At 42.7% G+C, this 19,258-nt stretch overlaps 9 protein-coding genes across 9 annotated transcripts; 6 read left to right on the top strand and 3 right to left on the bottom strand. All coding sequences in view use genetic code 12, as the record gives it.

Annotated features, from left to right (window-relative positions):
- Window positions 1–1,080: 1,080 nt before the first annotated feature.
- Window positions 1,081–4,593, top strand: SMC2 (condensin subunit; the record flags this gene model as incomplete). Its single annotated transcript, XM_002617590.1, has 1 exon — window positions 1,081–4,593. The coding sequence occupies one exon, from the start codon at window positions 1,081–1,083 to the stop codon at window positions 4,591–4,593; it is 3,513 nt and encodes a 1,170-aa protein (XP_002617636.1).
- A 426-nt stretch (window positions 4,594–5,019) lies between these two features.
- On the bottom strand, window positions 5,020–6,294 carry FOB63_004757 (peroxisome biogenesis protein; the record flags this gene model as incomplete). Its single annotated transcript, XM_002617591.1, has 1 exon — window positions 5,020–6,294. The coding sequence occupies one exon, from the start codon at window positions 6,292–6,294 to the stop codon at window positions 5,020–5,022; it is 1,275 nt and encodes a 424-aa protein (XP_002617637.1).
- Window positions 6,295–7,539: 1,245 nt separating this feature from the next.
- Window positions 7,540–8,340, top strand: FOB63_004756 (mRNA splicing protein; the record flags this gene model as incomplete). The annotated part of the gene is made up of 1 exon (XM_002617592.1): window positions 7,540–8,340. The coding sequence occupies one exon, from the start codon at window positions 7,540–7,542 to the stop codon at window positions 8,338–8,340; it is 801 nt and encodes a 266-aa protein (XP_002617638.1).
- Window positions 8,341–8,639: 299 nt separating this feature from the next.
- On the top strand, window positions 8,640–8,894 carry RPL38 (60S ribosomal protein eL38; the record flags this gene model as incomplete). Its single annotated transcript, XM_002617593.1, has 1 exon — window positions 8,640–8,894. One exon carries the CDS (start codon window positions 8,640–8,642, stop codon window positions 8,892–8,894), a length of 255 nt encoding a protein of 84 aa, XP_002617639.1.
- A 475-nt stretch (window positions 8,895–9,369) lies between these two features.
- On the bottom strand, window positions 9,370–10,548 carry FOB63_004754 (transcription factor IIF subunit; the record flags this gene model as incomplete). Its single annotated transcript, XM_002617594.1, has 1 exon — window positions 9,370–10,548. The coding sequence occupies one exon, from the start codon at window positions 10,546–10,548 to the stop codon at window positions 9,370–9,372; it is 1,179 nt and encodes a 392-aa protein (XP_002617640.1).
- A 301-nt stretch (window positions 10,549–10,849) lies between these two features.
- Window positions 10,850–12,280, top strand: FOB63_004753 (arginyltransferase; the record flags this gene model as incomplete). Its single annotated transcript, XM_002617595.1, has 1 exon — window positions 10,850–12,280. The coding sequence occupies one exon, from the start codon at window positions 10,850–10,852 to the stop codon at window positions 12,278–12,280; it is 1,431 nt and encodes a 476-aa protein (XP_002617641.1).
- Window positions 12,281–13,532: 1,252 nt separating this feature from the next.
- On the top strand, window positions 13,533–16,049 carry FOB63_004752 (LicD family protein; the record flags this gene model as incomplete). Its single annotated transcript, XM_002617596.1, has 1 exon — window positions 13,533–16,049. One exon carries the CDS (start codon window positions 13,533–13,535, stop codon window positions 16,047–16,049), a length of 2,517 nt encoding a protein of 838 aa, XP_002617642.1.
- A 692-nt stretch (window positions 16,050–16,741) lies between these two features.
- On the top strand, window positions 16,742–17,152 carry COX13 (cytochrome c oxidase subunit VIa; the record flags this gene model as incomplete). Its single annotated transcript, XM_002617597.1, has 1 exon — window positions 16,742–17,152. One exon carries the CDS (start codon window positions 16,742–16,744, stop codon window positions 17,150–17,152), a length of 411 nt encoding a protein of 136 aa, XP_002617643.1.
- Window positions 17,153–17,655: 503 nt separating this feature from the next.
- On the bottom strand, window positions 17,656–19,158 carry CDC55 (protein phosphatase 2A regulatory subunit; the record flags this gene model as incomplete). The annotated part of the gene is made up of 1 exon (XM_002617598.2): window positions 17,656–19,158. One exon carries the CDS (start codon window positions 19,156–19,158, stop codon window positions 17,656–17,658), a length of 1,503 nt encoding a protein of 500 aa, XP_002617644.2.
- Between the last annotated feature and the right edge of the window lie 100 nt (window positions 19,159–19,258).

Here is a 19,258-nt window from a genome sequence, read left to right as displayed (position 1 = left end):
TTCTCCCTGCTGTGGTAGAAGATGAATCTGAGCAGTATAAAGTAAAAGAGTTGAGAGAAATTGTCTTGGGCTCAGTGCGGCGCCCGACTTGTGTGCACTCCAGAAGATTCACTTTCTGGGTTCTTTAATTAGGGGCAAGAAGCAGGAAGCGGAGGAAGCGGAATCTTCTGTCGGGCTCGAGAGGAAAAGGTCCTTTAGATTTAATCTTTTTTCCTTTTTCCGGTTTGCAATCTGTTTATGATATGCATAGGGGCTAGATCTATATTTGACCAGTGTTTTGGTTTCAGCCCTGAACCTACGTTGTATACAGAGACCCGTACATCTGGCATAAATGTCCGGCGTGTATTTTGAATTTTTATAGTTGCGGAGCGCAAAGCAGCCCTTTAGGTCGGGAAGAGGGTACGTGGCCATGATTTGAGATGTGGGATACCTTGGGACTGTCAGACCCTCAACCCCTAAACTGAAATACTGGTTCTGTCTGCAGGATAAATTTCATTTGAGACGCCAACGGTCCGCGATCTTCTTTCCTATGCATTTCGACTGATTTGGAAATTGTGCATAGGCTCGAAATGTTCCGACTCACAAGATTGGTGAAGTTCGGCTGATTGCCTGCTGGCTAGCGTAGAATTTTTTTCATGTTTCCTTTTGCTTTCTTTCCACTCCTTTTAATGTAACTTGCTTATCTGTGAGTCCGTTGGCTTATGTTTAATGTTAAGTCTGGCACCATTTTTTTGTTAAAAGCATGTCCGCCCAGGTCCGTCCTAATTTTTTTCCCTGTGGACATACAGTCTGGAAAATGCGCTACAAAGTTACATCAGTAGAATCAAACTAGGGCAACATTTGTGACTCGTACAAGATTTTGCGTCGACATCCAATGTTTACCTATCTTGCTTATTATTGAGGTTCTGGTGTTGGTAATTTTTCAATCAGGTTTGTTGTATTCCGTATTGATTGTCAAATCATTATACACTCAATTCCTTCGCTGCTTCTAATCCTGTTATTATTGTTCTGCACACAACAACTTTGTTTATCCACAATGTCTGCAGAACCCAAACTAGTGTTTCTTAGTACGTTCCAGAAATGAAGGTCGAGGAGCTTATCATTGATGGATTCAAGTCCTATGCCACTCGTACTGTGGTGACAGGCTGGGATCCACAGTTTAATGCCATTACTGGACTCAACGGATCGGGAAAATCCAACATTCTTGACGCCATATGCTTTGTATTGGGAATCGCCTCCATGTCGACAGTTCGGGCTTCCAATTTGCAAGATTTGATTTACAAAAGAGGCCAAGCAGGTGTAACGAAAGCTAGTGTCACCATAGTATTTGATAATTCCGATAAGGCCAAGTCACCTATAGGCTTTGAAAACTCTGCCAAAATAAGTGTCACGCGTCAGATCATCTTAGGTGGCACCTCTAAGTATTTGGTCAATGGGCACAAGGCTCAACAACAGACAGTGCTTAACTTATTCCAGTCGGTTCAACTCAACATCAACAATCCAAACTTTTTGATCATGCAGGGCAAAATCACAAAGGTCTTGAACATGAAACCTTCTGAAATCTTGGCCCTCATTGAAGAAGCCGCCGGAACGCGTACTTTCGAAGATAGAAAGGACAAGGCTCAAAAAACCATGGCCAAAAAGGAAGCCAAGTTGGTTGAAATCCGTAACTTGCTTCACGAGGAAATCGAGCCAAAGTTGGAACGTTTCCGGTCGGAGAAACGTACGTTTTTGGAGTTCCAAAAAGTACAAACTGACTTGGAGAAGCTCAATCGGATCATTGCAAGTCATAACTATGTGATGTACTCGAAAAAGTTCCACCATTATTCTACTTTGCGTCTGGAGCACGAATCCATCATGTCATCTTTGACTTCACAAATAGATCGCCTAACTGATGAGATCAAAAATCTTAATGCAGATTTAGAGCAGGTCAAGAAACAAAAAGAGAATGACCTCTCGAAGGGTGGCAAAATCGAAGCCTTGGAAAAGTCAGAAACGTCTCTATCACACGAAATTACCCGTCTTACAACATCTCGTGACTTGACTATGCAAACGGTAAAGGAAGAGTCATCAAAGTTAGAAAACCTTCGAAAACAACTTTCTGATTTGGAGAATCAACTCTCGAGCAATTCCAGCACCTTTTTCACCTTTGAAGAAGATCACAATGAGCGTACATCCAAACTTGCCCAGTTGAAGGAAGAATACAACAAAAAGGAAGAGCTTTTGTCTACTTTGTCTACTGGAGTATCGGCGAAAGGAAGCACTGATGGGGGCTACCTTTCGCAGTTGAAACAAGCGAAGGAAGAATTAAACAAAAAACAAAACTTTATCAAACAGTCAGTGTTAAAGATTGGACACCTAAATGATAAATTACAAAATGATACTACACGCCTTCAGAAAGCGAAAGAAGAGAACCTGTCTATACTCCAGGAAATCGAGACATATGAGAAAGAGATTGCTGCCAAAGAAGAGAAATTTAAAGCCTACGGGTACGACTTTAAGGCATACACAGCTTTGCGCGATCAGGAAAGCATGATACGCAAACAAGTGGAAGAATACCACAATCAACTAAATCATCTCCGAAGAGAGGTAGGTAATATTGAGTTCAACTATACAAAACCATATCCGGATTTCAATGAATCTTCTGTCAGGGGTGTCGCAATTCAATTGTTCAATCTCAATAGCGCGCATAATGATAAAGCATTAGCGCTTCAGGTTTGCGCTGGAGGAAGGCTTTATAACGTGATTGTTGATAGTGTGAGTGCGGCTTCAGCACTTTTAGAGCGTGGCCAATTAAAGCGAAGAGTGACAATTATTCCATTGGATAAGATATCTGCCAGATCGCTACCGCCGAATATTGTTACATATGCCAAAGAGAAATGCCCGGAAAAAGTGGAACTTGCACTCAATTTGATTGACTTTGAGAATGAATTGAGCAAAGCCATGACGTATATTTTTGGTTCAACTTTTATTTGCATGGACCCAAATACTGCCAAGGCTGTGACATTTGATCCGAAAATTAGAGCACGCTCCATCACTTTGGATGGTGACATTTATGATCCAGAAGGGAACCTATCAGGCGGTTCTCGTAAACAGGGGTCCTCTATTTTGCTTACCATGCAAAAATACAATAGACTCGTTGCCCTGATTAAGGACCTTGAGGCTAAACTTTCCCAAATTCATCATGAGTTGAACCGTCTTGAAAAATTGGGCCATGAGACAAAGGCGTTGCAGAATGAACTTAATCTCAGTAAACATGAGTTGTCGCTTCTTCAGCGTAAATTGGCCAATAATCCTTCATCGATGATCATCAAGGAGAGCGAGTCCAACATGAAAGAGATAGAACATCTCAACGCGAAAATCGAAATTGAGAAAACAGCATGTGTCAGTTTGGAGGATCAAATTTCAAGCATTGAAAATGACATCAAGGAGTTCAATCAAGATAAAGGTTTGAAATTGAAGGAGTTGGAAGGTGAATTGAAAGAATTGAAGAAAAAGCTCTCGCATCAAGAAGCAGAGGTCTCTAACCACAAGGAAAAATACCAGTCTCTCCAAATTGAAATTGAACAACAGAAGACGGATATACAGGCGCTTAAAGAAGCAATTGAAGCGACAGAAGTGGTATTGCAGGAAGCAGAACAAACAATTGAAACGACTGATAGCCAGATTTCTAGGCACAATGAGGAGCTAGAGGTCCTTCATACACAATTGGAAGATGAAAGGACCAAGATGCTTGGTTTTAATGAAGAGATCAATGAGGTGACAAACCTTTTGGCAACAAAGAATGAAGAACTTAACCAAGCGCGACTTTCGATCCAAAAACTAAATCACGACTTGGAGAAAGCAAGTCACAATACAACTGCGTTGAAAACTAAGCTTGATAGCTTGATCAAAGAAAATGAATGGCTCACTGACGAAAATGTTACCAATAGCATTATTCAGCAGTATCCTGATATTAACATCGAAGATTACGAGAGCCAAGCAGCTGTACTTAGTGAGCGGTTTCAACACATGAAACGTAAAGTAAACCCCAATATTATGAGCATGATTGATAATGTGGAGAAGAAAGAAGCTTCATTAAAGCATATGATCAAAACAATTGAGAAGGACAAATCGAAGATAGAAAACACCATTGAAAAATTAAACGGCTACAAACGTGACACGCTTAATACCACATACCAAAAAGTATCTGACGACTTTGGTGACATTTTCGCCGATCTTCTCCCTGGATCGTATGCTAAGTTGGTCCCTTCCAACCCAATGGATGTTACTCGAGGTCTTGAAGTCAAGGTAAAGTTGGGACCTGTGTGGAAACAAAGTTTAGTTGAATTATCGGGCGGTCAACGTTCTTTGATTGCATTGTCGTTGATTATGGCGTTACTTCAATTCAAACCAGCACCCATGTACATTTTGGACGAGGTAGATGCAGCTTTGGACTTGTCTCACACGCAAAATATTGGCCATTTGATCAAGACAAGATTTAAAGGGTCACAATTTATTGTCGTTTCTTTGAAAGAAGGCATGTTCACGAATGCCAATCGTGTATTTCGAACTCGGTTTCAAGATGGTACTTCGATGGTGTCGGCCATGTGAGCGTTTGAACTTGTCCGAAATAAAACATCATCTCCATTTTATAATAGCATATATAGGGAAATTAATTAGAGGTAGTGCATGATTCGTCTGATCTGTCGACCAATGCCCATTGGCTTAAGCACCAATCCGAATCGTTTCTCTTGAATACTTAAAATGCCATGTCTCGAGGCGAATAAGTTCAACAGGAGAATTAAAAATAGAAAATGTAAAAGGATTATTAGAGATACTCTAGGCATCTTTACTTTTCTAAACTAAATCACTTGCATTCTTTGGTCAGTTGGAGCTTCCAGTCTGGTGATCTAATTGTGCAAATCGCTGGTCTTTTCCTAAGCAAATGAACTGCCACAAATAGATATGCTCCAGCTTACAAATGGCATGTCTACCCTATTAATCAACTGCTATGTACTTCTTGTACTTACGATTCTTCTACTCATTTTTCTTAGTGTCGAGATCCGAGTCATCAGACTCTGGGTCAGCAAAACGCAAGCTCTTGCGGCGAGGCGTGTCTGGCTTAGCATCCAGCTCGAAGACCAACTCAGCAGTACGAATCCACCGGCGCCGCCTAGTATACTTGGAGTACAGGTCTTCCGTACTAGGTTTCTTCCACACATTGTCGTAGTAGATGAATCCCTCATCCGAGTTTGGATTGGCAGTTGTCTTCAGACGTTTTCCAGAAGGGAGTGCAATAGCACCGTCGTTGGTCAAATCCAAACGCCAAGTCTTGTCGACCCAGCGCCAGCGAGCACCTGTAATTTCTGGATGCTGCAGCACGTACTGTTGGTGTTGCAGGGAAAATGACAGGTCTGCATTGGGTAACTCAAACGAATCGATTGAAGACAGCTCATTCAAGAATTCGTCTGTCCAAGGTGCCCGCTCATACGTGAGCAAGTTGGCGGTCCAGCCAATGCCGATCCAGCGGCGCTGGTTCTCATATATCACGTAAGTGAACCGCACGGGCTTTGCTAGATCCGAAACAGGGCCCGTAGCCTTCTGTACCTTGGCGAATGCTGCAGCAAAGAGTGTGCTATTGCGTGCACGGGATAAGTCAAGACCTGTCAAGTAGAAGAACAAGACCCTAGTAAACCGAAGCAGCCATAAAAGACGGCGGGCAATGCGCATGTGGGCCAGATGATACGACATGGCGTAGAGGCCAACCACAAGTACAATGGTACGTGGAGCCACCAAGAACACTGTTACGGCTAAGTATACAGGCGTGAGGAAAACAGTGGTGAATATGAGTCGTTTGATGTCGTAAGAAGTGAGCGCCATCAGCGTCACCGGGCTAAGCACCATGTCTGCATGAACACATGTAGTGGTAAGAGCATGCACCACATCGTCCAAAGTGGGACGGCGTGCTGCTTCGTCAGATATACGCTGATTAAGAACAGCGTACAGAACTAGCACAAGCACCAAAAGGAAATGGCCCAGCCAGGTGACCAACGTTTCGAAATGCAACACAACTAAGGCGTAAACGCCCATAGCTGCCACATTGAGCCAGGTGTTGTCATTGGTCCATGTGGCTACTTGCAATGTCTTGTTGACTATGAGTAAGTATGGGTAAGCCTTTACCAACGCTTTTGCGACCGCAGGTGGCGTCGAAGAGAGCAATGGCAGAGTCTGTGGCTGCACTTTTGCCTCTGAGTCAGGCGCAAACTCGGCACGAAGCGGCTCGCTGGGTTCTTGTACGTCGTATTCATCCATCACGCTACCAGTGGTATTATCAGTGTAAAACTGCAAGCTGAAACAGGATTAGGTTGATTAGAAATTGAAACAAACGAGTTCAACTGGGTTTGTACGGGTTGAATGTAGGAAAGATAACTACTTAGACCACCACTGTAAAACTAGGATATCGTTATGGAACTTGGATCTTGGTGACACTAACACTAGACAAGAACTTTCGTCAATCACACTTGGGTTCAAACTTCTTTAGGCAAATGCGTTTTCTTGTGTGTGAAGAATCAATCTCCTCCACTTGTCCTTTTGTGATCCGTGCTCTTGTAGTTGTATCAGGATAGCGCTTAGTTTTCCTTTTCGTGATACGCCCTTCTTGTTTTAGCTTCACGTATCTTTATTCGTATTATTTGCCTTGGCCTCTTTGTGCCCTTTGATTGGTGAATAGGTGTTGGCAATCCTTGACAGTGTCTGATCGCTTCCTTTGGGATTCAAAAGATTGCTAGCTGATTTTGTCATGTATCGCGCTCGCCTGTTAGGTGTTGGGTGGTACCTCTGTTATCCGGATTGCATGAGATACTTTTGATCGGCATGAAACAGTTAAATATCTTCTGACGAGAAACAAACAAGATTCATCTTTTGATTTGTTTTGGGGCGAGAAGAAGATTTCGGTGCCATTATAGAAGGACCGAAGCTACGATTTCGAAAAGTACGGACTTCGACAATTTGATGTTTGAGTGCAAACTTTATACGCCTATAAACATGCTTCAGCGTATATTAAGCATAATCAAGAATGCTAAATGACAATTTCTTCACAAGAAATCTGCGTCCCTTTTGCAAATAGCCTTTTATTGTTATTCAAGGGAAGTATTCATTGGAAAACACGTCAAAAAAAAAAAAAAAAAACGGAACACTTACTACTTTTACATCTCCTTCGGTCATGTTACATATATTTAAAATAACTGATTCGGTAGGAAAATTGGTTCCGTGTGAGCATTGATACAGTTAAAACTGTTCTACACAACTAAAGTGAAACGTCTGATGTATACATCCGCTTAGGAGGAGTGCGAATTCTATCAGGGCCAAATCTACCAACTTCCCTTTAAATTTAGCCTATTGAGCGTCTAAACCAGAAAACCTTTCACATAGCCGTAGCTCCTATCCTCTTTCATCGTTATCTTTTTTTGCAAAGTGTCTGTCGTTTCCCATCATCTATGGTGGTACGGGTGTTTACCCCAGACTAATCGAATTCTTTCTTACTCATACATCAGCGCCATGAACTTTGGGAAGCTACTTCTGAAAGAAATAGAGCGTAAACGGAAGACGTCTCAGCCCACACCTGCCTCAAAAAAGACTAAGCAAAATGTTCCCTCCGCATCTGAAGCTCCATCGGTAGAAGACCAATTTCTTGCGTCGGTACCGGATGATAAACTTCAGCAATCGCTTCAATCTTTAGAGCAAGCACCAGATGAGGATCTTTCTAAAGCAGAGCAGCTCCATAAGCTTGAGATCTTGGTGCGCCACGAAAAGAAAAACGCCCGGTACAAAGCTTACTTGGATATGGAGAACGACGTGGATGTGACGATTCATCTCGAAGACATCGGATCCATTTCAGAGAAAGATAGCAGCACGCGTCTAGCTATGCAAGTTCGCAAGTTCATCAAGCAGATTGTGAGAAACTGGGAGTCAGCGCCGTCGGAGAAGTTCCCCGAATCTCTACTAACTGAAACTAAACGGGACTTGGTCAAACTCATGTACAAGCTCCGCAGTGGCAAACTTAAACGAGATATGTTGGTGTCTCTATGCACAATAGTCTATTATATCCAAACAGAAAACTTTACGAAGGCTAACGAAGCATACATGAAGCTCAGTATAGGCAATGTCGCATGGCCCATTGGGGTGCGAGATGTGGGTATTCATGCACGAAGTGCTGATGCAAAAATTACAGGTGACAACAAGGATTCTGTTGCCAACATCATGCAGAATGAAAGGACCCGACTTTGGATCATTGCCGTCAAACGCTTGCTCAATTACAGCGAACAGAGCTATTTGAACTTATCACGTGCAGGCACATAGGGCTATTGCCCTTTTTTCCTCCCTCATCGGTACCGGTCCTTTACGCTGTGTGCAGGTGGTTCTCGCGCGAAAAATTCGCACTCTGAAGCGAACATTTTGGTGAGTTTCTTCTCTTTTGATACTACCGTACTAAGAAAAGATGGCTGTATGTACCGCATATTCAAAAGTTGGCGGGCGTTGTTAAAATGAGTGACGGATTTCTTGGCCGTTGTTATTGCCTTTTATTTGGTAGCTTTAAGAGCTGAATTTATTGCCTATTTTTTTAAAGATTTCCCCACTCCACCAATCACTGCCCCTTCATGGACCCTATACTAACTTTTCAGAGAGAGATCAAGGACATTAAGGAATTCGTCGAATTGGCTAGAAGAGCTGACATCAAGTCTGCTGTCGTCAAGGTTAACAAGAAGCTTAACGCTAACGGTAAGCCATTCAAGCAAACCAAGTTCAAGGTCAGAGGTTCTAGATACCAATACACCTTGGTTGTCAACGACGCTACTAAGGCCAAGAAGTTGCAACAATCCTTGCCACCAACCTTGGAAATCAAGAACTTGTAAGTTTAATGCTACGCAAACCTTAATAAACGGCTGAAATAGAAGGGACGAGCCATATGGCTCAGATGTAGATGGCACTAATCTTTGGATGTACATGTGAGAAGCTTATATCCGGAATCAATCAAACATGTGACAATTCATTGTTGCACTATTGATATCTGCTATATTCTCCTTTAACATGTGCGTTTTGGATCTACTAAAAGGAGTACGCCACGAGGTTGTTAAAGTATCTAGTACCAACCTCTGCTTATTTTCAATGAACCACTCAATTTCAAATGTATTCTTCAGATGTTGAGGTTTATGTCTTGGTGTGCTGGTTCCCGCTGTTCAATGTTCAGCATCAGTAGAGCACATAATGTTATAGTAGTATGCGTACTCTACGTTCGCTACCTCATATTGAAAAGGTAACCTTGCTGGGTCAATACCGTATATTATGTTCCGATTAAACTATGTGATTCCCAGCTCAACCGCAATGAGCTCAAATGACATCCTCCATTTCAATGTCGTCATCTTCATCTTTATTGTCTTCGTCATTACCATCATCCCCAACCACTGCTCCGAGACGAGCGGCTCTTTCTGCGTCTCTCAATCTTTTATATTCTGGCTTCAAGTTATACTTGGACGTGTAAGGACCCTTTTTGTTAAGGTTCGCAATTGACTCTAATGATTCCTTCAAGTATGTTTCTGGTTGTCTGGTTCGTTCCTTCAACCCTTTCATAGACCAATATTCATACTCCTCGAAAAGCCTGAAAAGCAAATCCAATAAATCTTTCTTGGGCATTCTGATAGCACGACCCTCTGTCTTGCTCTTTGGGCCAGTTGTTGACTTGAGGAAAAGTGACGTGCTCTTACCTGTAAGAGAGGGGCCTGCTTGAGACTGTACCACTCCCGGAATCTCATTCAAAAACGTCACCTTAGGTCGTTCTTGCGTCAATGGCATATTCTGGCGCTTCAACAACATCTGTGCGTATCTCGAATCGTTCTTCAGGGGCACGATTTGGCAGTCGTGGACGATTTTGCCGACCAAATTGGTTTTCTTTGGGATGGTTTTAACGAATGGAATGTACTTCTTTTCGCCATCGGGGCCGTTTTTCTGCACACGGAAGAACTTGTTCGGTCTTCTAGGAGACTCGTTCTTGTCTAATTCGGGTAATTCGGGTTGGTCGGGCATATCGCCTATTTCTGTCACCTCCTGTTTAAATCTTTTCAAGTTTTCTTCGCTAAACACATATGAGTTGTGAACTTGGGTGTTAAGAATGGACAAGTCGTATTCGTGGGGGATATCTTCTGTTTCAGGAGAGTCGTTTAATACAAGCTTAACTTCTAGCTTCTTTTTGCCGTTGACGGGCTTGTTGTTCTGTCTAATTTTCACTTGGCCCAACTGCTGCCCGTTCAAATTGGCAGGATTTGTCCACCTCTCCGCCAAGTACCGAGGTAACTTCACGAGCCATACCTTTTGGTTGCCACGGGTCAAGTTCATGTCTAAAGATTCATTCTCCTCCAAGTAATCCTCTGGATCTGAAAGGAGCGCATGATCGCCGTCTTCCTCCAGCTTCACATTGCCGTTTTGTGGATCTTTCTCTGTTTCCAGCAGAAGCTTATCCTTTCCTGCCACCAGCTCTTTTATGATCTTTTTTAACGGACTTTGGGTGCTCATAGAGTATTGTGGCAAAAGAGACAACGGAGACCTCACTAGAAGAAATGATGTAAAGTCTCTCACTTGGGATATGTCAATGGTGTACGGGTGTAGGGTTCCACCTTATCTTTTATCAAGACGATTGTAATGAAAACTCGGTCTCAAGAAAATCTCAGCCCGTTGCTTTTGTAAATCGGTTCAGGTCATATTTGCTCCAGATTTTGTGTGCTGTTTCTTTCTGACTGGTAGCATCGTTGTCCGCAACCTTTCCATTTGCGCATATTCTGTGTACGTATTCTCCGCGTTATATGAGGGAAGGACCATGCTTTCCTCTTCGGGCACGTTTGTTATTTCCTCCCCTATGTACTATTCCCATTCTGATTGCGGGTATTGCGAAGGGAAAAAGGAAAAGTTTCTAGGGCTAAATCTACCAGCAGGAGCAAATGCACCAAAGCAATGTCTCAGTTCCTCCGTTGGAACTCACGTTGAACAAATGACATGTCAGCATTACGATTTTCTAATCAACCGGAATTTCAGGCGCTCTGGTAACTTTCTATACAAAGGCGATATGCTTCGAGGATGCTGTCGCATGTACACTATCCGAACAGATATGGGACAAATGAAAATTACAAAAGAGCACCGACAGGTGGTGAATCGCTTTAAGCGTGCAATTCGGGATGACAAACAAAGTACGCAAGTCAGCACAAACTCCAAAAAGGGTGAGAGTTTCGAATTAGTGTCCTTAATCCGTGCTGAGCAGCAGTCACTGCGCTTTCGGACCAGATATGAACCCGCAGTGTTTTCTAAAGAAAAGTTTGAGCTATACAAGAAGTACCAGGTCCGTGTACATAATGACAATCCAAAAACTGTCAGCGAGTCATCATTCAACCGCTTTTTGTGCCAGTCTCCATTTACAGAAACAGAGCTCGAAGGCACGCCCGAACAGTGGCTTGCACTAAACAGTTGGACTAAAAATTGGCCACATCATGAAAAATGTCACAGATTAGGACCAACACACGAGTGCTATTATTTGGACGAAAAATTAATTGCCATTTCGGTTTTGGACTTTCTTCCGTCAGGATTATCGTCTGTTTATTTTATTTGGGATCCTGATTACGCTCATCTTTCTTTGGGAACGCTTCTGGGGATAAGAGAAATTCAAATGTGCAAGGAGCTTGGCTTGGGCTACTATTATCTTGGGTATTATATTGAAGACTGTGCGAAAATGAGATACAAGGGCAAATTTGGCGGAGAGGTATTAGATGTTTGCAATGGAGCATATGCTCCTTTGGAAAGGATCAAGCCGTTTTTGCATGATGGTAAGTTCTTTACCCTATCAGAACTGGACTCGTCAGAAATATCAGAGAAGGAGCTCGATTTTCTGGAAATGCCCATAAAGTGGAGTTCAGATTACGTGGATGCAAGTGAGGCGATCTATGGCTTGGAGAAAACCTACGATGATGCTAAGAAGACAAAAGACACACTTGCACAGAAGCTTCATCTTGCGGACCCAAAGGGAAATGTAAACATGGAATTACCGGATGTATTCCCAGGATGCCTTCCTTTGCATCAGATACTCACGCTTTTTGAGAATTTAGGCGACATAGACTTGCCTGTACGTGTTTATGATTACGAACGCAATGCCTTGTGTCGGTCGTTCAGCCATCTCCCTGCTAGATTGAAATGTGCTGCGGTTGATTGTATCCGCCTTTTCGGTGTGGAGATGTTCCTTAACTCAATTATGTACGGCTAGCTTTGCATCATTACCATACGTGTATTGTATTCTATTCTACACGTACAATACATTACGAATAGTCAATCTAACTCTTTGATCCTAAATCATTGAAACTGGTTTAACAAAAAAAATAGCAAAGTTTTATTATTCTGTACCTTTTTTCATTTCAAACGTCCTAAAGCCCTAACCACAATACTAGTAGTTGGGAAAGACCTAGACTATGCGGTCCTGTATATATTGCGTGTTACCCGCAACTCCATCGCCTATATAAGCAGATCCATCATCGCCGCCTTACTGGTTTTTCTTTTTTTTCTCTGTCGACGTACTTCATAGGATCATTTCTATAGGTCACGTCCCACTTTGACTCTTCTAAAGAGCCACTGAATCCAACTTGGTTGATGAGCGAGATACCCTTATGCCCTCAAAGTGAGAATAGATTTAGCTTGTCCACGATCCTTTGCGGTCTGGTCATCTATAATTTGTTTGCCTTTTATTTAGCGCAGAGCTTTGTGCTCTTGCGTTTTCAAAAGGAGCGATGATCTTGACCACTTTCTAAATGCTCTCTCGGGAGTCTTAGTTAGTGGTGGGCATAAGTGGCTGTCTGACAAGTTACTTCACTATATGCTCTGCTTATAGTGAGTGACTATAGTTCGTCCTGTTGATTTCATGTCGACCAAATTGTAGGTGTAATTTGCGCTCTTGGTAAAGTAAACTACGTGTTTGTTTTACGAGACAGCGGTTTACGAGCACTATGACGAAAAAAAGGGGCTCTTCCTTTGTCTCGGTGACAGGTTAGTCCTGTATGGTGTAGCTGTCAACTTCTGTTGTGCATGAGGCACGCGAGCAACCCAAGAAGGTAATTTCGTGATCGTCGTGTACAGCCGGATTTTAGTGGCTGTGTCCGCACAAGGAGGTTTCCCACACATTCCAAGGACAAAAAGTCTCAAAACCGCCGTACATAGAAGATGCACTTTTTCAAGAATCATTATGCAATAGTGCGCTTTTCGGTAGATATGCTTCGATTATTTCGAAATCCGCGCGAAAGTTCGGCCCCGGCTCCTGCAGGTTCTCTTCCGCCGTGCATGAATCCTAAAAGAATCACTAGAAGATAAAACAGAAAAGCACCAGGATCGGTCAACATTTGTTTTTCCTTTATCCTGGCCGCTCTTTCCGTTTACTTCTCGAGTTTTTCGTTGTCTTTTCTTCCTTCTTTTGCATCCATCTATTCAGCAGCGTTTATACCTTTGGTGGCTAGCCAACCTCATACGGAATGAAATTTCGCCGAATCCGCTTTTTAATCGTTACCGTTTTCCTTATTTACGGTATCAGTCTCTTCACACTAAGGTATTATGCAGCTCACGAAGACTTGATACCGTCTAGCTTAAAGGAGACCGACATAGATTTCGGGAGCTTGTTTAGTCTATTTCAAGGGAAAGATTCTTACTCATTCAACTTATGGACCGACAAACTTTTTGATCGTCTTATTGCAGAGAGAGGTGATGATGATGATTTTGTGAGGATGGCCAAGTTGCGTGTTGACCCTTATATTCCAGAAGAACGTGACTCCATCGATATTCCGAAATACGTCGATAGCGAAACCGACAATCCCCACATGGTTCCCTTTGATCCAAGGCTAACGCTCGGTATCATTTTGAACGACTTGAATACACAGCTAACTAGTGTGAACACAACTGAAGATTTGCGCCTTGAAGTGTTTCACTGGAGTGACTGGACAGATTTAACTATTCTTCATGAGCAGATGTTAGTTGCCGGCTCCAAACGGCATACCTGCTCTGATTTTGCCGAGAATGCAAGACCTCCGCTGTTCAAGTTCAAGGACTACATGGATGTGTCAGAGTTTTGTGTAAACGACGTTGATCTCGGAAATATAATTCAAGACATGAGCCCAGAAGATCCCATGAGAGCTCAGTTGCAAAGCATACAAAAGTCACCGTATAGACTAGGCTTTCATATTACCAAATTTGGTGGCCGTGTTCCTAAGCAAGACAGGATCCTTCAAAGTGCAGCATACTTGGCCGAATTCATGCCTCCCCCATTGGCGATAGTGATGCTTCTTCCTTCCCAAAATCAGAACTCCACTCTTTTAAAAATGCCCGTAAATGGCGACTTACTGGCACGCACCAAGTTGGTGGATTCAGAGCTAGCACGTCTGGTTCTTCGAAAGACTGAAAGGCTTACTCTTAGCAAGGAGGTCGCAGGTGTTCAACTGCGTCTAAACACAAAGTCCGCACCTAAATTTGTGGAATTCAAGCATATGAATTCTGACCTATTCGAAGACAAACTGGCAACGTATCATGGACAACTAATGGGGGAAGCAGAACTTTCACCGAGTTTGCTTAACTACAGAGAGAGTCTTAATCTTTCTCTTACGACTGAACGTCCGTCTAAGTACTTTGACGAGGCAAAATTTGTTAATTCATTCAAAGACTGGGCTAAAGGCAACCATTACGACTGGCGGTTTTTCAAAGAAATTCTAGATGAAAAAGAAATGATGGTGCCGCATCTACATGCGCTTCTACTGGCATGGCTTCGATTTGTGGAGTCGGCTGGTCTCAACTCCTGGGTAGCTCACGGTTCCTTGCTATCATGGTACTGGAATGGAGGTATTTTCCCCTGGGATCTGGATATCGACGTTCAGATGCCTATTGATGACCTTCATCGATTGTCACGAGACTACAATCAAACTATCATAGTGGACTTTGGGCTGGATCCAAACAAGGAAGTTAGGACAGGTCGGTTCTTCTTGGACTCGAGCACTTGGATCAGTCACAGAACAAGCGGCGAGGGCCTTAATAATATTGATGCAAGATTCATTGATTTAGACTCCGGGCTTTACATTGACATTACTGGTTTGGCTGTTAGTAATACTGTTGCACCTGCGAGATACGATGGTCTCATTCCAGAATCTCTCAAAAGAGCTGCTTCCAAGGTCACAAAAGGAGGGAAACTGGGATCGGATATTGTTCCTGATGAGCGTGAAATAGAGCGGAATTCGGAAGCCAGATTGTACAATTGCAGAAATAATCATTTTCTGTCATTGCGAGAACTCTCTCCTTTACGTTTGACATATGTGGAAGGCATTCCAGCACGCGTTCCAAACAAGTTTACGGAAATTTTACAAACAGAATATGGTGAAGGAAGCACAACAATGCAAAAGTTCAAAAAGTATGCTTTCTTCCCACGTTTATCTTTGTGGCAACCACGGAAAACGTTTCAAAAATACACTTTGAAATCAAAGAAGCCCGAGCCAAAACTAGATTTAGGTGAAGATCTTGACCTTGCGGTCAATCAGGTTGATTCAGTTTCAGTGTTCCATCTCAACGATAGAGATTACCTTGAATTGTTAGCCGAAGAACCAGAAGTCTTATTGCAGTATATTGTCTCGCGTAATGTGACACAATTCCATAAGCAGGAGATGGTTCTATTGCTGGAGGGCAGAAACACGGGCAAAACCATAATTTCTAAAAGAGGCAAGTTGCTATGGAATTTTGGGGACGTTTTCCGGGACGTTAACAACATCAAGGCAATCACGAGAAAAACAGATTTCAACAAGCAAGTAGAAGAGCTTCAAGAACAAGTTAACAAATTCCGAAGTGGCGAATCTGAAAACCAGTATGGGGAAAAAGAGATTGGTGATTCGCCCAAGGAAGAAAAGAAGGCGGGAGATGCTATAAGTGAACCTGAGGATCCTCCAGAGTTGATGGTGGAACAAACACAGGAAATGGCAGATAATGCAGACAAGGCTCGTGGTCAGGTGTCAGGATGAGAGTAAAATTGGGTTAATACATAATAAAACACTGGATGTCAAGTGGTTCAATGTAAATTAATACATCCATGTAAGCAACGGGTGGTGTAGCGGTGCGTTGTCTAATGTATCAGGCTTTCTCATATAAGAAAATATATAACTTAATTATAAATGTTTATTCTTGGGCCATTGATTTGGACTTTGGTGAATAAAACTGACATAGACTTATCTCAGTATTGGATTGTACAATAAAGTGACCGAGCATTTTTGGCAGAAAATTGCGAATTGTACAATGCGCCAGGAATAAAAGAAGCTCTCTGAGCAAAAAAAAAGCAAGGAGTAAAAATTACCACAGTAATCAACATAAAGCTCTTTGTTTTCTCCCTTGGAACGCAATGAGATCTACTTGCAAAAAATAATCAAACCAGGGCGCTGGCCAGAAGCAGGTTTAATACCAAGGCCAGTGCATTATAATGGCTTTTGGTGGGCAACAGAAAAAAAGTAAGTACGACTCTCACAATAAAGACTTCTCTATAATGAACGCCCAATTGTTTGCTACATGTGCTATTTTCATACTATCTTGTTCCTTGATGGTTCTCTGGTAAAATGGTGAGACTTTTTGTCCTGCACATCACACAACCAATCACACGGCGTCTCGATTATCTCAGACCATAAGCACAAAAAAAATAGACTGCCTTTCATTAACAACTACAATGTTCAGAAAAATTGCCCAACGCTCTTTCCAAAGATTCAACTCGCACGGCCACGGCCACGTCTCCAAGTTCATCAAGGAAGACGCCTTCCGCCACAAGTACAACAAGGAGGCTGGTGAAGCTTTCAAGAAATCTTACGAGGAGAAGGTTCACCACTCTGTTGGCATTACTGCTTTGTGGAAGAAGATCACATTCTTCGTTGCTTTCCCAGTTGTCGCTTTGACTGCTATTCCTGTCACCAAGATTGAGCTTGAGCACGCTAAGCACAGAGAACACTTAAAACACTTGTCTGACGAGGAATGGCCTGTTCAGTACGAGTACCAAAACCTCAGACAAAAGAAGTTCTTCTGGGGTGATGGAGACAAGACCTTGTTCTGGAACTCCGACATCAACAGACACGTGGAGTCTTAAAGAGCCGGACAATGGGTTAGTGTCTAAGTATCGCATTAGGAATGAACATCACTATATAAAGTCGGACTTAGTAAGATATTCTATCAATGATATGTGCAACTAGATGGATCGTAGCTGTGTATAGTGTTGCTCGCAGTAGGAAGGGAATCTTCTTCATCCTTCAACTACTCCTCAATTCTCCAATTTCATATGATAAGTGGTATCTTGAGGAATGTATTGCAAGCTCCGTGGTTAGATACTCATACCAACGGAGTCTATTTCCAATCGTCCACCTCGGATAATAACACATTCGCCATGCAAATGGCCATTGTTGAATTAGAATGCTCTCAATTACAACGCACTTCCATGCTCAATAGTTACATTTACAGATAAAAGTCCTGAATCAATTCACTTCTCCCAAGACTACAAATGCTCCAGGTAACGATGCCCATCAGAGAGCTTTACCCATATACATCGTCGACATTACTTGTACCAAGGTTCATGAACCCCCGCTAGCAGAGGCCTTATAAAGTGGAAAATATATAGAGGTTGTTGGTGGCCGCAATTGCCACAGAGTTCTCCTGCGGATGCCACGATAGATGCAAAATGCTCTTCTTGAAGTCAATATAGTCATTGTGGTCGCCTGTTCCCACACCGCTCATCAACCTCCTGCGTGTGGTTTGGTCTCCGTGGCCTACCTTCTTGGACTTGAACGCAGACTTGTCCGCCTGCAAAATGATTTCCTCCTGCTCTTCATCATTCTCAAGATTTGGCGACTGTGGATAGTCTCTACCAGCAGGAGGAGTATCGACATCGTCATCGTCGTCAGAGTCCTCGTCATCATCATCCAAACGCTTCTTTTTGAGAGTGTCCTTGAAGCTGATCAGTGAAAAGTCTTTCGCTTTTGCAGAGTCCGTGTGCGGACCAACTGCGTTCGGATAAATCATGAAGTTGTTGTTGTACGAACCCGTCATCACCGAACGATTGTCACCACTGAATTGAACCTCGAACTTGTCAAAGATAGCATCGTTCTCATAAGTGTCACATAAACGGTCACGCAAGTGTTCATGAACGTTGATAGTTTTCACCGGCTTCAGTTCCATTGCCAAATCCCATATCTTCACAGTCATGTAATCTCTCGAAACGATGTAGCGACCATCGTGGGAAAACTTTACATCAGAGATTGACAGCGTGATTTCTGTGAAGAAATTGTGCGATGCTGGATCCAAATACTCTTCAAACACTCGTGCGTGGGTATCGCACAAGGAGTTGGACCGCATGTCCGACAACTTGATAGTTCCCTTAGACAGCGAATACATGAACAAATTACAATGTTGCGGGTGGAACTCAGCGCTCGTTATCACCTCCGTTAACTCTTCCATGTTTGTTGGCTTGATGTCCACAATGTTGAACAGCTGATCGGGAATTTCCAAGTTCCATAAGTTGATTCTGAGGTCGTCTGAGGAAAGATATGTCTCTTGATCCGAGTTGACGGAAATGGAGTTAATATGGTACGCATGTGCGTTGGAGTAGATTTTCTTAGGTTGAGCCAGAATCAACTTGTCATGGAAAGTCATCTTAGGCAACTTCAAGTCGGCGATGGTGAACTTATTTGACGGTAAATGATCCATTCCATTAAGATTGGTTTCACTCACCAACTTGACCTGACGTTCCATTATTTTCCATAACTTTATTGTCTTGTCATTGGTCGACAAAAGATACAACGAGTTGTTGGAGCTTTTCAACCACTTGATCTTGTTAATTTTCTCCTCAACTTCCAAAGACTTCAAGTAATCAAACTCGGCATCGTGACTTTGAAACTCTGTGAAGAACTTGTACTCGCAACTGTTTTTCTTGCTGGCGTTACGCTCAAACAAAACAACTCTTCCACCTTTATCACCAGTCGCCAAAAATGTGCCGTTTCCGTCAAACTCGACGGTCGAGATGATATCTGCTTCGGTGATATTTTCGATATCGCCTTTGTCACCAAAACATTGGGAGAACTTCCAATTGTGGTCCACGGTCATGGCTATAGCATGCAATTAAGGTCACACTAGAATCAACAGTGGGGACTGTGGAAAGACAAAAACGGGCCCAGAAAACGTTTGATTTATAAAAAGGATACAC

The sequence above is a fragment of the Clavispora lusitaniae genome, assembly GCF_014636115.1.
Source record: "Clavispora lusitaniae strain FDAARGOS_655 chromosome Unknown tig00002663_pilon, whole genome shotgun sequence".
Lineage (NCBI taxonomy): Eukaryota > Fungi > Ascomycota > Pichiomycetes > Serinales > Metschnikowiaceae > Clavispora > Clavispora lusitaniae.
The sequence above is the reverse complement of the archived record's forward strand: the minus strand, read 5'-3'. Positions and strand labels throughout refer to the sequence as shown.